The 15,105-nt window shown below is 47.3% G+C and overlaps 1 protein-coding gene across 3 annotated transcripts; it reads left to right on the top strand.

Moving 5' to 3' along the window:
• The first annotated feature begins 12,017 nt into the window (after window positions 1-12,017).
• LOC147867402 (uncharacterized) lies at window positions 12,018-14,329 on the top strand. 3 transcript variants are annotated; one of them, XM_087315183.1, is made up of 7 exons: window positions 12,018-12,157; window positions 12,277-12,373; window positions 12,729-12,809; window positions 13,059-13,244; window positions 13,316-13,720; window positions 13,837-13,917; window positions 14,013-14,329. In XM_087315183.1, the coding sequence occupies exons 1-7, from the start codon at window positions 12,036-12,038 to the stop codon at window positions 14,280-14,282; spliced, it is 1,242 nt and encodes a 413-aa protein (XP_087171309.1). In that variant the 5' UTR covers window positions 12,018-12,035; the 3' UTR covers window positions 14,283-14,329. The 3 variants fall into 3 exon arrangements, with proteins under 3 accessions (XP_087171309.1, XP_087171308.1, XP_087171310.1); XM_087315182.1 differs by having other exon boundaries at window positions 12,018-12,166; XM_087315184.1 differs by having other exon boundaries at window positions 12,018-12,166; window positions 13,837-13,921; window positions 14,013-14,150.
• The last annotated feature ends 776 nt before the right edge of the window (window positions 14,330-15,105 follow it).

The following is a 15,105-nucleotide window of genomic DNA, read 5'->3' as shown; positions in this document are numbered from 1 at the left end:
ACAACTCGAGCGGAGACCGGAGGACGTGAAGCTGGCTGCGGAGAAGCTCCGGGTGGCGAGGACAAAGAACAAAGCCAGGTTCGACCGTACGCACCGGCTCCGACCGAAGAAGATCGAGGAAGGTGACTGGGTGCTCGTCTACGACAGCAGCCTCGACAACCAGCACCGGGCTACACGGAAGTTCGCGCGGAGATTGTTTGGGCCGTACGCAGTACAAAGCGCCAACGACAACGGAACGTATCACCTGGCGGAACTCGACGGCACGAGAATGGAGATACCCGTGGCTGGGAAGAGGATCAAAGCAGACCCGGTTCTCCTAGACAGCAGCGACGACCGATCCGAGACCGAGGAAGGACCGATGGCCGAAGAGTGAAGGCGGGCCGGTTTTCTCCGTCCCAACTTAATTGGCGCATGCCGGTGGATGCGCGGTTAGGTGGGGGCGGATGTCGTGAAGAAAACCGTCCAAGGGTGGAATTGGGGCACCAAGGCGTGGGAACCGGCTCTTCACGCGCGTGCGCGCCAAGTTGTACATAGAGAGGGATTAGGTACCTAGGAGGATCGAAGTGGTGAGATATGGTAGGTAGAAATTTAATGCCGAACGGCTCCGTCTGGACATATAAAAGGAGGAGGACGGGGAAGAAGAAGGTATCGCGACTTGGCGAGGACGAAGTACTGTCGAACTGCGAAGAGGCTCTTCTTTCCTGGAGAGAAGATCGTCGGACGCTGCAGAGCCTGGGGATTCGTCGTTTCTGCTGCGTGGGAAGCCCGAGTGCTTCCGGCAGAGGCTCCCTGTTCTGCTGCTGCTTCGAGGTCGCGGATTTGGGCGCAGAGGTCGTGATCCGTCGGGAGTTCGCTGTCTCTGCTCCGTGGACAGCCCGTGTGCTTCCGGCAAAGACACTCCTCTTCTGTGACATTCTGCTCCTGTGGGTGCGTGAGTGGGACCCGTGTTGGGACCCTTGCCGGCGTGCCGGTTGTAAATGACAGTTTGTATTCTCTGTTTAATTGAAGTCTAGCAGTCTCGTCCTTTCTTGCTCTTGTTGTCTCCCTCGTCTCTTGTGCAGTCGGTCTTTCACACACACACACACACACACGAATACACACCCGCCTGCTCTTCTCCTCCATCTTCTTCGTTCTCACTCTCACTCTCTCCTTGGTTCGAGACCCCCGTGGTCCCGCCTCTGTTCCTACACGTACCCGCTGAAGACCGCGACAGCGCGAGGGTTGAGAACCTCTCTGCAGCCGACACAGCTTGACGAAGAAGAACGACAATAACGATGGATAGAGGCATGGCGAGCTCGCTTCCAACAGAGAAGCTCGACAGAACCAACTACGCGTCTTGGTCCTACAAGATGCACCAGTACCTGCTCAGGCACAGCCACTGGAGTTATGTCGAAGGAGTTAATGACGCGGCACCCGAATCGACACACAGAGACTTCCCGTCGTGGGAGCAATCGGCGAGCAGGGTATTATACTTCTTCGCATCGTGTGTGGGAAAACAGCTATTGAGCTATGTTCGGGATGCAAAGACGCCGAAGGGTGCGTGGGAAAATCTGAAGAAGATTTTCGCCACGAGCACCTCAGCCAGGAAGCTTTAGCTCTGACAGGAGTTGAGCAACCTACGACAACGCGACTTGTCGGTGGTGGACTATACCTCGAAGATCAAGGATATCTGCGACTCCCTCGCCTCCATAGAGGTGAACATCGAGGAGAACGAGATGGTCCAGATCTGTCTCGGAGGTTTGGCGTCGAAGTTCGGAGCGTTCCGAACGGCTGTGTGTACCCGGGAGAATACGTCGTCCTTTTTCGACTTACAGTCAATGCTCCTGGTAGAGGAGAACCACGCGGGTGCGTCTACAAGCACGCACGCCGACAACAGAATGTTGTACACGGAGGGAGATAGGCCCCGTGGACGTGGAGGACGAGGCGAGTCGGGGCGCAATGGAGGCGGCCGACGAGATCAAGGAAGAAGGCACCGAAGTGATGCCGACAGCAACTCCTGACCCTCCGGAAACAGTGGGAGTCGAAGCGATGAGAACCGGCAAGGGAAAGCCATCGCAGAGTGCTAGTACTGTGGCAAGAAAGGGCACAGGGAAAGTGAGGGTTGGAAGAAGCGCGCCGATTCGGAGAGAACCGGTTCCGGAAACAGCTCCGGACATACCGACAAGGGAAATCGGCAGCGATCGCACTACGCCAAAGACTCCAGGAGAGCCGGAGAAGGGTCTGTCTTCGTGACGAGACACGAAGCAAACTCAATGAAACAGAGCACCCCGAGATCGGACGAGGTGTGGTACGTAGACTCCGGCGCGTCAAACCACATGACGAGCCATAAGGAGTGGTTCTCGTACCTTGAAAAACCGATACAACCTGGAGTAGTCGCAACTGGAGATGACACTCCGCATCCGATCGCGAATGTCGGAGAAGTTCCCCTTAGCCATGTCGGGCAGAAAGGGAAACTCGTGAATGTGTTGCACGTGTTGACAATCACGAAGAAGTTGGTCTCGGTCGGACAGATCGTCGACCAAGGGATGGAGGTTCGGTTTACACACCTCGGGTGCTTCATTGAGGAAGAAGGCCATCTGATTGCGCAAGGGCGCAGAGACGGGAGGATGTTCATCCTCGACTCCACTGACGGCGGCACCGCAATGTTCACGAAGGGACAAAAATCCGAGTCGGACATCGACTTGTGGCACAAGCGGATAGGCCACGTCAACCACCAGCGGCTTCAAGATCTGCAATCGAAACAGGTAGTGTTCGGATTGCCCAAATTTAGTGGCCGAAAGGCACAAATTTGTGAAGCCTGCCAACTCGGGAAACAACATCGACTTCCTTTCCCAAACGAGCGAAACCGGAGCCAAAACAAGCTCGACCTTATACACTGTGATGTATGGGGGCCGACACAAAACGTTAGTCTTGGCGGGAGCCGATATTTCGTCTCCTTCATCGACGACCACACGCGGCACACGTGGATCTACCTCATTGAGAGGAAGAGCGAAGTCTTCGACTGCTTTCAGGACCTCAAAGGGTTCGTGGAAACAGAAACGGGACGAAAGATCAAGTGCCTGCGGTCGGATGGCGGGAAAGAGTACTTCTCCAGTCAATTCAACGGTTATCTACAACAAATGGGAATTCGGCGTGAATTCAGTTGTAGATACACGCCGGAGCAGAACGGCGTGGCTGAGAGGAAGAATCGGTCAGTTGTGGAAGCAGCACGGGCAATGTTGGAGGAAAAGAGCTTGCCCAAGTTCTATTGGGCCGAGGCGGTAAGGACCGCGGTATACATCCAGAACCGGATCGGAGACAAAGTGTCGGCGCACAAGCTGTATTTCGGAACGAAGCCGAACTTGCAACACTTGAGGGTGTTCAGTAGCATTGCGTATGTGCATGTACCGAAGGAGAAAAGGAGGAAGCTGGACGCAAAGGCCGAGAAATGCATCTTGGTCGATTATTCGGACGAGCAAAAGGGTTACAAGTGCTATAACCCTTGCACCAAACAAGCGCGTGTGAGCCGCGACGTTGTGTTTGACGAGTCCGCGTCCTGGTACCTGCCCCCGACTCCGAACCCTGCCTCCAATCCGAGCTCTGACAATGAGGTCAGCGAGGCCGAGATGCCTCCGGATGAGCCCGAAATCGAGACCCGCAAAGAGAGTCTGATTTCACTCCGGTTAAGTGGACCGATTGGACGACTGAGTCGGTACGACCAGTCCGATGAAGAGTCGGCGAGTAGTGGAGACTCGGCCGTGCATTCCCCGCGCAGGAAGTCGAGGAGACCGTTTATGCGCAAAGAGAAAGGGAAGAAGAAGGTGTCGGATTCCGGCATGGATAGGAACGAGTCAGACCGACGCGAGTCCGACTCCGAGGGAACCGGTGACAGGTATTTAAAAGTGAAGTCCGCGTCGACCGAGAAGGCCTCGACATCGGCTAATGCGAGATTACGTCGATCTACCTGCCAGGAGAACCTTATTTTGCAGTTCGGATACAACGAGTACATGGCGCATCATTATGCGTACATGACCCGTGTAGCGGAAGTGCGTGAGCCGGAGAGCTACGCAAAAGCGGCTAAAGACGCGACTTGGCGTGCCGCAATGGAGGAAGAGATGCATGCATTGGCGGAGAACGAGACCTGGGACCTGGTTGACGCACCAAGAGGGGTAAAACCAATCGGGTGTAGGTGGGTGTACAAGGTCAAGTACAACACCGATGGCTCGGTCAACCGGTACAAGGCTCGGCTAGTGGCAAAGGGCTACGCGCAGAAACACGGCATCGACTACGATCAGACGTTTGCGCCGGTCGCGAAAATGACGACCGTCCGTGTTTTGCTCGCAGTAGCCGCGGACAAGGGGTGGCACCTACATCAAATGGATGTAAAGAATGTGTTCCTGTAAGGTGACCTTGAGGAACAGGTGTACATTGTACAGCCCCCCGGATTTCACTCCGGAACGAACTCCTCGGCAGTATGCCGACTGAAGAAGTCCCTTTACGGACTGAAGCAAGCCCCGCGTGCTTGGAACGCGAAGATCACGCAACAACTGCGTCGGATGGGCTTTGTCACGTCAAAATCAGACTCTTCCCTGTTCATCCGGAAAGGTCGACTCGGACCGGTTAGTATTTTACTATATGTTGATGACTTGGTCATCACTGGCGTCGACCTAGGTGAAATCGACCGCGTGAAGCTCCATCTTGCGGCATCGTTCGACATGAAGGATCCGGGGGCCTTCATTACTTCCTCGGGATCGAAGTGATCCATACCCCTGAAGGCATATTGATCAGCCAACGTCATTATGTGTTGGGTATGCTCTTCAAACTCGGGATGGCCGACTGTAAGTCCATCTCGACTCCTCTGGACAGAACCGTCAAGCTTCGTCCCGATACGGGAAAGGTATGCGACCCGAGGAGGTTCCGACAAATTGTCGGAAGCCTCATATACTTGACCATCACCCGACCCGACCTCAGTTATCCGGTCGGAGTGATCAGTCAGTTCATGGCGCGACCTACCGAGGAGCACCTTCAGTGTGCACAACACATACTTCAATATGTCAACGGCACTAAGGACCGTGGACTGCTATATCGGACCGGTGCAGCCGAGCAGTTAGTCGGCTACACCGATGCTGATTGGGCTGGCAATGCCGCCGATCATCGATCCACGTCTGGATACGCGTTCTCCCTTGGGAGTGCCGCGATCGCGTGGAGCAGTAAGAAGCAGCCCACAGTTGCACTGTCGAGCACCGAAGCTGAGTACCGAGGAGCGGCTGTCGCGACATGCGAAGCCATATGGTTGAAGTGGCTACTTAAGGACCTGCAAGAGGAGGTGTCAGATCCGACGACAATCTACTGCGACAACCTCAGCAGCATCCAGCTCGCGAAAAACCCCATTTTCCACGCATGGACCAAGCACATTGAGGTGCACTACCATTTCGTCCGTGAGCGTGTCCTTTCCGGTGAAGTCGAACTTCAGTACGTTCCGACGGATCGGCAGACTGCCGACATCTTCACCAAGCCTCTTGGTCTGGACAAGTTGCGGCAATTCTCAGGTGCGCTCGGATTGCATCCCCTTGACGTGCCGAACTTGAGGGGGAGAATAGTCCCGAACGACCAAGCAAGGCAACAGGAAAGGAGCGGAGACCGCGACATCGAGTCGGTTGTCAAGTTCGACTTCGGATCGGCTGAAGAAGCCGAGGACGGACCCGCAGAGAAGTTCGGAAGCGGACAAAAGTGGAGCAGCCAAAGGAGAGAGCCGAAGCCAACCACGCATGGGGGAGATGACGCCATCGAGGGCGAGAAGACCGAAGACGAGTTGGAGACAGCCAACTCGGACGAGAGCGAAAACCGATCGGAGGTAGCCGAGTTAGTTCGGATGTTTGATTCAGATACGTTGAATCAACCGAGGCCCGGGCGGAAGAAAAGGCAGCAGGAGAAGTGTCAACACCGCAACAACAGAAGAGCTGATAAGGGCCCCATGAGCAGACAAGCCGACCGGAAGGGTCGAAGCGCACGGAGTCGAACAGGTCGAGGAGCGCGAGCGAGGCGTAAAGCCAGGAGGAACCAGAGATGTGAGCCCGAAGATCCCGAAGAGCCTCAAGTTGAGCTTGAAGGGGAGTGTTGAGAGACAAGCTCAACATCGGCCAGATCGGCTGAAGAAGCCGAGGACCGGATCGGTTAGGCCGAGTGCGTAAACCGGGAGGTCGTTAGGAAAGATATTCCGTGAGGAATATATTTGGGAGTTAGTGTAGGAGCTCTTAATGAGCATTGAAGTACTGTCAGTACTTCGGTCAGTCCTTCTAGGACTTGTATAAAAGTGTTCATTGAACACACATATGTATAGAGTGCTGAATAGAGATTGTGTACTTCTGTTATATATTTTTTGTCTTCTCTCTCACTCTCTCTGTCTCTCCCGCGTATACTGCGTAAGCTCAAGCTCTCCATTAAACCTGAGTGTTCTTCCTTCTGTTTTGTCTTCATACTTGCTTCCGCACGCTACTTTCTACACGTATTAACCCGGTCGGCCGTACTGAGCTAGTGTCCGCCATCCGAAGCCAAAACGGACACGGTTCCCAGTCCTGGATTCCTAGTGTGTTACACGTTCGGAGGCTGATCACGTTCACGCCGGATCCTCCATCGATAATCGTGCCGGGTAGCTCTTTTCCCTTCACGATGGTTGTGATTGCTGGACTGCTTGTGTCCACCACTGTCGGTCCTTCCTCCGGATTTGAAAAGAATGCCGGAGCCGGTGGTGTGTCAGCTGTCGTCCTTCCGGTCTTCAGTCCTTCCGTGAACCGTGGTACCAGTTGCAATAGCCGGTCTAATGGCAGCGTGATTTGGCATTCCTGTAACGCCTGCCATGTTGGGTTTTCGGGTTGCCCCGGGCCGGCGAGTTCTTCGGCATTCTCCTTTCGTTGTTTGAGCTCTGCCGCATTCCGCTCATTTGCCTTCTTCACCCATTCGGTTGCCTGCTTCCGGATGGCTTCTTGAGTTTCCCACTCCATGGTTTTGCCTTTTGATCTTGTAGTGACTTGTTGTAGGTCCGCGACTTCCGCGTCTACCATGTTCACCGTTGGTCGCTTGTCGTAGCTCTTCGCCGGACATTGATTACTATAGTGGCCCTCTTGCCAGCAATAATAGCAGTACGGCTTTCGGGCGTTGCTGGATTCGGTGTGTGTGCTTGGTGGCGGACCAGGGGCAAGTGCTTGGTTTTGGTCTGGTTGGTTGCTCGGAGCGCCCTTTTCCAGTTCTCGTGGATGACCCCCCTTTTTGTTGAAATGATGTTTCTTATTGAAATTCTTTTTGGTGCGGTATCCTTGCCGGGGCTGGTCGTCATCCTTGCCATAGTCGTCTCGTCGGTGGTTGTAACCAGGGGAGTGATCCCGGTTATATCTTTCATATTGTCCATTGTAGTCCCGGTACCTATCCTGTCTATCATACCGGTCATACGTGTCTCTTCGATCGTTATACCAGACATCTTGTGTCGGCCGGTAGCGCTCCTCTCGCCGCCAGCGTTCTTCTTCTTGCTCCCGGTTGCTCCGTGGTTCAATTTGTCGGACCGGTGGTGCTTGTCGATTTAACAAGTTATACTCACACCGTTCCATTGTGTGACTTCGTGAGTGGCAGAGCAAGCATTGGGAACGCATGGTGCATTCCAGCGCCGAATGTCCGACATTCAGGCATATCGTACATTGAACTACTTGTCGGAAACGGAGGTCCTCTTCCGTCGGTAGCGTAGGCTGCAGTGCGCCCATGGTTAGCCATGAACTCGAGTTTTCCATTTCCCGAACTCGGTCAATCACTTGATCTATGCTGCTGGTGCGGAAATCGATGACGGTGCACACCGTCCGTAAGGGTTCCCGGAGTGCTGCTAAGAATATGGCCTTTGTTTCTTCCTCCGGTGGTGTCCGGCTAAACTGACTGTGTATCCGCTGGAACCAGATGACAAACTGTTGGATGTTCTCCGTTGGTTCCTGTCAGATACTGTAAAATAACCCGACCATTTCCTGTTGGTCCATCTCCTTGTGGAAGAAATGCAAGAATTTTGTCTTTAATGTTTCAAACGTGGGGATGGTGTTGGGATCTTGTGTTCGGTGCCATCTGGCGGTCGGTCCCTCCAAGGTCATGCTGAACTCTGCCCGTTTTGAGCGTTCCTCTTCGGCTGCATTTAAGCGTTGGGACACATGGTTCGCTTCCCAGGTTTGCTGGAGCGCATGGACGTGGGCTTCCGCGTCCGGATCATCCCGGTATTTGGGATATTGGAACGGAATATCGTCATCCGGTGTTGGTACACGAGCTGGTGGTGTCGGTGGTCATTCCTCTTCTGGTGGTGTTGGAGGTTTTCCCCGGTCTTCTGTCGCCGTCAGAGGTCTTTCCTGCTCCTCTTGTGGTGTCGGAGGCTTCTCCTCCTCGACTTCCGGTGTCGGAGGTCTCTCATCGTCGACTTCTGGTACCGGAGTTTCCAGCCTTGTCGATTCGGGTTCTGGTGTCTGCAAAGTATCCGACTCCTCGTCCCCTGGTCCGCCTGGGGTTTCGTTACTGCTGCGGTAGTTCGCCTGCACGTTGTATTCCCCGTCCGAACCTGATTCAAATGCAGAGAATGCTTCGGATTCTTGCCAATGCCTGGAGAAGGGATTCTGCTTCTCGGAGGCTGCTTAGGCTGCTTCCTTCGTCCGGGTAGGCGTTTTGTGGTAGCCGAAGTGATTCCTTGGCCACTCTCCGGATCACTTTCGAAAATGAGCGATCCGCTCTGATTTCTTCTGCCACTTGCTGGAAAGCCTCTCGCTTCCTCAGCCGTTCAGCAAGTCGCCTTGCTCGCTCCATAACCGGGTCGTTTGTTAGTCGCGTCATCCATTCCCGCCGTTGTTCACTGCGATTGTGCAGGAATCGTGGTCGCCAAAAACTGTGTTAATCCTTAGGGCCGGACAATGGCCTAACACAGGGTGTCTCCGGAAGACACTTCACCAAAGGGGTGTTACGGCGAGATAACTTAAGACACAATGCTTACTTCGACTTAATTAGCTACTTAGCAATAAGGCATACACTTAATACACGCGTAAGATATAACAATTAATTCAGAACGGTAATCAATATGTGAAGATAAATCAAGAAGCTTATATTAATTCTCCGTTAAAGTTATACATTGTAACCGGGCCTTTAAATAGGTCACCGGTGCTGCGTACAAAACGGTGCCAACCGGCACCTATTCGGAATCGGTCCGGATCCGGATCGGCATACCGATTCCGGTCCGTCCGTTCACTACATAATTATAATCTAATCTACTTAATTAAATATATTCTGAATAACCATCCCTTTCACATTCTAGTCTCTGCTCCTTTGCTGGTCGGGTAACAACCTATCTAAGTCCTTTGACATGAAAGATTTAGGCCATGCTAAACATATTTTAGGCATGAAATTTACTCATATAGGGAATGTGGAAATTTGTGGCTTTCTCAAGAAAAATACTAGAGAAATTTAATATGCAACATGCAAAACCGGTAAGTACCCCTCTTGCTAGTCCTTTCAAATTATGTCGAAAAGACTATTCACAAAAAGAAAAGACGTCTTCAATTCCTTATTCTTCAGCAATTCGTTCCTTGATGTATGTTATGGTTAGTACAAGACTGGATATTGCCCATGTCATTAATGTTGTAACTAGATATTTCTCCAATCCTAGGTAGTCTCGTTCGGATATCTTAAAATGAATCTTTAGATATTTAAGAGGTACATCCAAACTATGTTTATGTTTTGGAGATTCTAAACCAATTCTTGATGGATTTTCAGATGCAAACATGGCAGTGTATCTTGATGGGAGAAAATCTACTTTCGCTTACCTATTTACTATTGTAGGGGGGATGTATCATGGCAATCTAAGTTGCAAAATTGTGTTGCTTTGTTTACTACAGAAGCAAAATATATTGCAGCCACTAAATTTGGCAAAGAGATGCTTTGGATGAAAAGGTTTATTTCGGAATTGGGTTTGAATCAACTAACTTATGCTCTCTTTTGAAAGTGAGATAAAGGGGAAAATAGGCATTTTTCTATTCTTGAAAGAGAAACAATTTTTGGAGACCTTATACTCTCCTTCTTCGCTTGCTCTATAATCGCTCTTGTGTATAGATTGAACACCAACATTTCAGACATCACCGCCACGGTCACCAACCACGTAGTGCGAGTCTTTGGTGGTTGTTTTTGTGTCTTGTTAGCTGGTTTTAGTTGCTAGAGGAAATTTTACATTCCTTTTACATAGTACTCTAACTTGTTTATAGTAGCACTTTTGTGTACTAGTTTTTACATTGATAATGAACTATTTATGGACTAGGTTCTTTTGTTTTTACCACCATGAGGGTTTTCCCCATTAAAATTTTGTGGTGTCTCGTGCATAATTTTAATTGTGTATCTTGTTGTTTTCTTTGAATAATTCTGCACAACATAATCTTCATCTCATATAAGTGATAAAGTCTTATCGAGATTCCGATCAAAACCTACCATGGGATAAATTATAGTTAGCAATCACCAACGATTTGGTTTGACCTAAACCAAACCAAGAAACCACGACTTAACTTAATAGGTAAAATAGTTTGGTTTGGTTTAGTTTAAGTTCAAGTGTTTGTAAACAGTTAGGTTTGGGAGCTCAAGTGTTCTATTTAGTTTAGTTTGAGCCTTTATTAACTTAGCACTCTTTGGTCCAAACGATTTGAAACGGTTGACACCTTCTTGATTATTTTCGTGATTATTTTCTAGTGGCCTAGGAGGAATCATTTGTACCATTGAAGTACTTGTTATTTGAGGGGAATTTAGAACAACTTTACAACTATTACTTGATTACACTAAACACAAGTAAGAGAAGAGACATAATGTGACGTCATCAACTTCTTTTCTACGCGTGATTAAAATGAACTGACTCCCTTTCTAAGCAGAAGGGAAGGCCACACGAAGGATTGTTGTCATGGGGAAACACTTTTTTCTACATCAAATTCCAAAATGACCCATGAATGAGTTCTACATTAATTGACCTCATGATAATTGTGATTAACGGAAATATTTAACAACTAAATTTCCAAGTCTTAAAAGACCCTTCCTTTTTAATGCCCTGTGTTCTTCTTGACTCTTGGAGTTTATGTAGTCTAAATTACCTCTCCTATTAATCAAAATTACAAGCCCCATCCAAATGACTAACACTCTCACAACCTTGTTTAATAAGATGTAATTTCTACAAAATGCAAACCTTAATTGCTACTTCAATAAGATGTAATTTCTTCAAAATGCAAAGGTTAATTGAGGTTTTGGTACCATTGCAAATTGCAAACAACATGAATATTGCATATCCGATGCATGGATGAGATAATCAAATAAGACAACAAACATAACTTTCTGTTTTGCAAAGCATTTCAAGCATGATTATAAAAGAGAGCCATGTCCCAATGTGCTCTTAAGTGAGCAAATATGGATACAAGTGAAAAGATATGGTGAAGGCTTAACCTTGGAAAGCCTTTTGTTTACCCTTATACAAGAGTTGGTTAGCGTAAATGGGTACCCCTCTTCTTATTGTTCAAATGAGTGGGATAGATAGTTGGCACTTTACCATATCCAAGGATCGTTGGCTGAAATTACTAAGCTTGGTGATTGTTGTTCATTATCTATTAGTATGTCAGCCATTTTAAGCATCAAGCTCTATTGTGATTTGCAAAGTTTGCAAACCTCCTATTTTGAGTATTGGTGCAAAGAAAATCATGCGAGAAGAGACATAGTGAGGCTTTCTTCTTGGGCTTGGATTCATTGGATATATGTATGTGAGAGTGGATTCATTGGATATCAACCAAATTGCATTCAAGAAACTCCGAAGTGTGGAGTGGAATGACTCCATGCATTCTTTTAACTCAGGTAAACAAACACGGTACCTTATACATTCATTCATTCATTCATTCATTCATTCATTCGATCCTTCCTTTTGAAGGCTTTTTATTCGTTTCCATAATACATACAATTTTTGATACAAACATATGTACGTATATGTGTGTATGTACTAAGCCTTCCTTGTTACACAAGAGATTCAAGAGATGTACAGCCAGAGAGCTCCTTCCACGACCTCTCTCCTCTGTTCTTCTTGCAACAGACGCGTCACTCCTTGCCTTGTCTGTGCCCGCATTTTTTCTTCTTACTCCTCTCCCGCTTCATCGTCGTCATCGTGGTAAGTATAAGATCCTAATTCTGTCTCTCATTCTCTTCCTCTTTTCTTTCTTTTTAGGTTTTATTTATTTATTTTTATACTAAGGTTTTTGTTTCTCACAACGTTCTCAGGAAAGAATGTCAGAATTGCAAATTAAAGAATCCTCTTCAAGACCAACAACGCAAGATTCTTGATGTCCCACCTGCCTCTGCTCTGCCATCCCTAATGGTACATACTCACTTCCTATCCATCCATCCATTCAATATAATTTGAAGAACAATTAGCATTTTTATTTTACCCATATCTGTAGCAACATCACCCATTTTTAGCTATTTTTCAGCATTCCCTGTAGTTTCCTTACTGCATTTTTCTCATTAAATATGTGCAGAAACGCCACATATTTGTATTATTGCTGAAATGGAACACATTGTACTGTGCATTTTGGCGGAAATTTCAAATATTGTTTTATGTATTCCCCTGCATGTCACCACATCATTTTTATATATTTACCGCAATTCCATAACTTTTTCCTTAACTAGTCATGTGTCATTAATAGTACCTCTTGGTCCTACCCCATGGTTAGGTAAGGCGGGTTCTCATTGCGTATATTGGTCGCCCAGCTTGTACTATGGCAACTTATTTCCATCATCGCAAAATCAAACAGGTCCATTGACATCCAAATTTATACATTCATAAAATCATAGATACCACAAAGACACTGTTATCACAATGGTATGCTTAACTACATTATTCAGTCCTAATTAAGTCCAATCGGCATTAAATAACTAAGTTTTTTTAGTATTGTGGATAGTATACAGGATAAAATAACATAGGGAGACTTTGGTGCAATTGCGAATATTGCATTTAGTATTATGAGATGAAAAATGGAAGGTGTGGTTTAATACTTTCTCAGGTGCTTGGTGAGGCACATAGCGATATTCCTTGTGGAAACAGAGAACAAGTCAACCATAAAGAATCTGTCAAACATGATGACGGACATTTACCTAATTTGCCATTTGTGCTATGTGAGGGTGTACTAACGAGGATGGTGTGCCCTCTCGATAAAAAACATGTCCACGGAAAAGAAGGCCATCATAATGTAGCCCCGTGACCAAAATTCCTTCGATATGTTTCCCATGTATAATTTGATTGTGCTAACGTCAGTAACAGTTGATTCCCAGGAGTGAGGATGGATCAAGTATTGTTTGCAGTACTTGTGGTGGCTCTAGTGATTTGTTCTATTGCATCCCTGAGGATAATGATGCTGCGCTGCAGCGTTGCCAAGAGCAACTAGTGGCATTGCATTGTGCTGAGGCTCTAGCATGTGACATGGATCGATGTGCATATCCGATATGTAATACAATCCGTTCATTATCCCCTTCAATCATTAGTGAAGGAAAAATGAGCTGTCTCGGGCGCTTTTCGAACAACATGTTACATATGCTGAATTTACCCTTTGCTCTAGATTTCGATGCTTGGCTCACCAGGAAAGGCAAAGATAAATTCAAAATTGGAGAAATGCTTGCGAATGTGGAAAGCTTTTTATCGAAGCAACATGAGCTTCTTGAACTTAAGGTGTGGTCAACCGATATGTATCAAGGATATGATTATTCATATGCCTATTTACATGTATGGATGAACTTGGTGATTTTTAAGTCAAACATTAACAAAGAGGGGTGATGATTTTGCAGATGTCAGTGTTAAAAGCTATAACTGCTCAAAAACAAGCTAGGATTGATGGCAAAGCTTTGGCACCATGGCGACCACCATCAGTAGGTCTTAATTTATGCTCATTCTTCTTTATTTACATGTCGATGACATAGGCATCTAACACGTTAATGTTTACTTCATTTGCATATTTGGTCAGCTGCATGTGCTAGAACAGATGTTCGTCGATAGAGTTGAGGAGAGAAAAGAGAAGTTTTCATCCGTTGCAAAGCCATTCTCAGATCTCTTGTCTCAAATTAACCTATTTCTAGAGTTCATTTATTCGTGGGCATGTGACCTCCTTTTCGCCGGTGTAGAACCAGCATCAACGAGCATGGAGAAGAGATATGTAGTTGAAGATGTCAGGGTAGCCGTCAAAACCTTATTTTTGTTGTACCATGAAGTGGCGCATGCCACTGATGTAATATAAAGACTATTTCGAGTCAATCAAAGATAAGGGAATGTTTTTTGCACTTTCATGTAACTTCTATGAATTAGGCTTCTTTCTGGTACCATCATGCTGAAATTTCTATGATATTTGCCATTCACAAACTAGTGGTGTTAGCTCATATATATTTAGAATATACTTGATATTGTACATATATCTTGTGCGCATGTACAAATTCACTGCAATGTCTTCAAATATTTGCCCACACAAGAGCCCTTTAAGTCATAGAGCTGGTAAAGTTACCACGATGGGCTACCTCGGGGTTTCTCAGCCTTGGTGATTTTGTGGACATTTTGTTGTGGTGGTGGTGATGTAGGTGTGTTAATGACCTGAACAAGGGATGTGACATTTGTTTCACTTATAGCCCACTTTTAAGCTACACGTAAAGGTTTTGACGACATGATTTGGCTTGCAACTTGCATGAGTTGTGTTTTTTTATCTATAGCCTGCCTTGGTTTAGTTTGATTATGCACTAGATAATGCTTCTTAGGAAACCAAAGTTGGGTGGTTCCCATTTGCTAGTCTTAAGCTTTTGTTAGTTGATTTCTAGTTTGCCACATATCATGAATGTCCTAGTCCTTCCCTTCACCTATGATTCTGTCCATGTTAATCCGTTTCGTAGTTTTGGCGATCTTCGTAAAGCAGCTTGGTCTTGAGGTGCAACTATGATACAGGTAGTGTACAAGAAGAAATCCTCATCAAAGTTGATACTAATTCGACAGTTATTCAACATGAAGATGAGAGAGACGGATCCAACAACCTCCCACATCAACACCTTTAGTCGGGTGTTATCTGAACTCTCCTC

The sequence above is a fragment of the Azolla caroliniana genome, unplaced genomic scaffold (genome assembly GCF_043228905.1).
Source record: "Azolla caroliniana isolate FFs.n. ecotype wild unplaced genomic scaffold, voAzoCaro1.0.p SCAF_2, whole genome shotgun sequence".
Classification (NCBI taxonomy): Eukaryota; Viridiplantae; Streptophyta; class Polypodiopsida; order Salviniales; family Salviniaceae; genus Azolla; species Azolla caroliniana.
The sequence above is the reverse complement of the archived record's forward strand: the minus strand, read 5'-3'. Positions and strand labels throughout refer to the sequence as shown.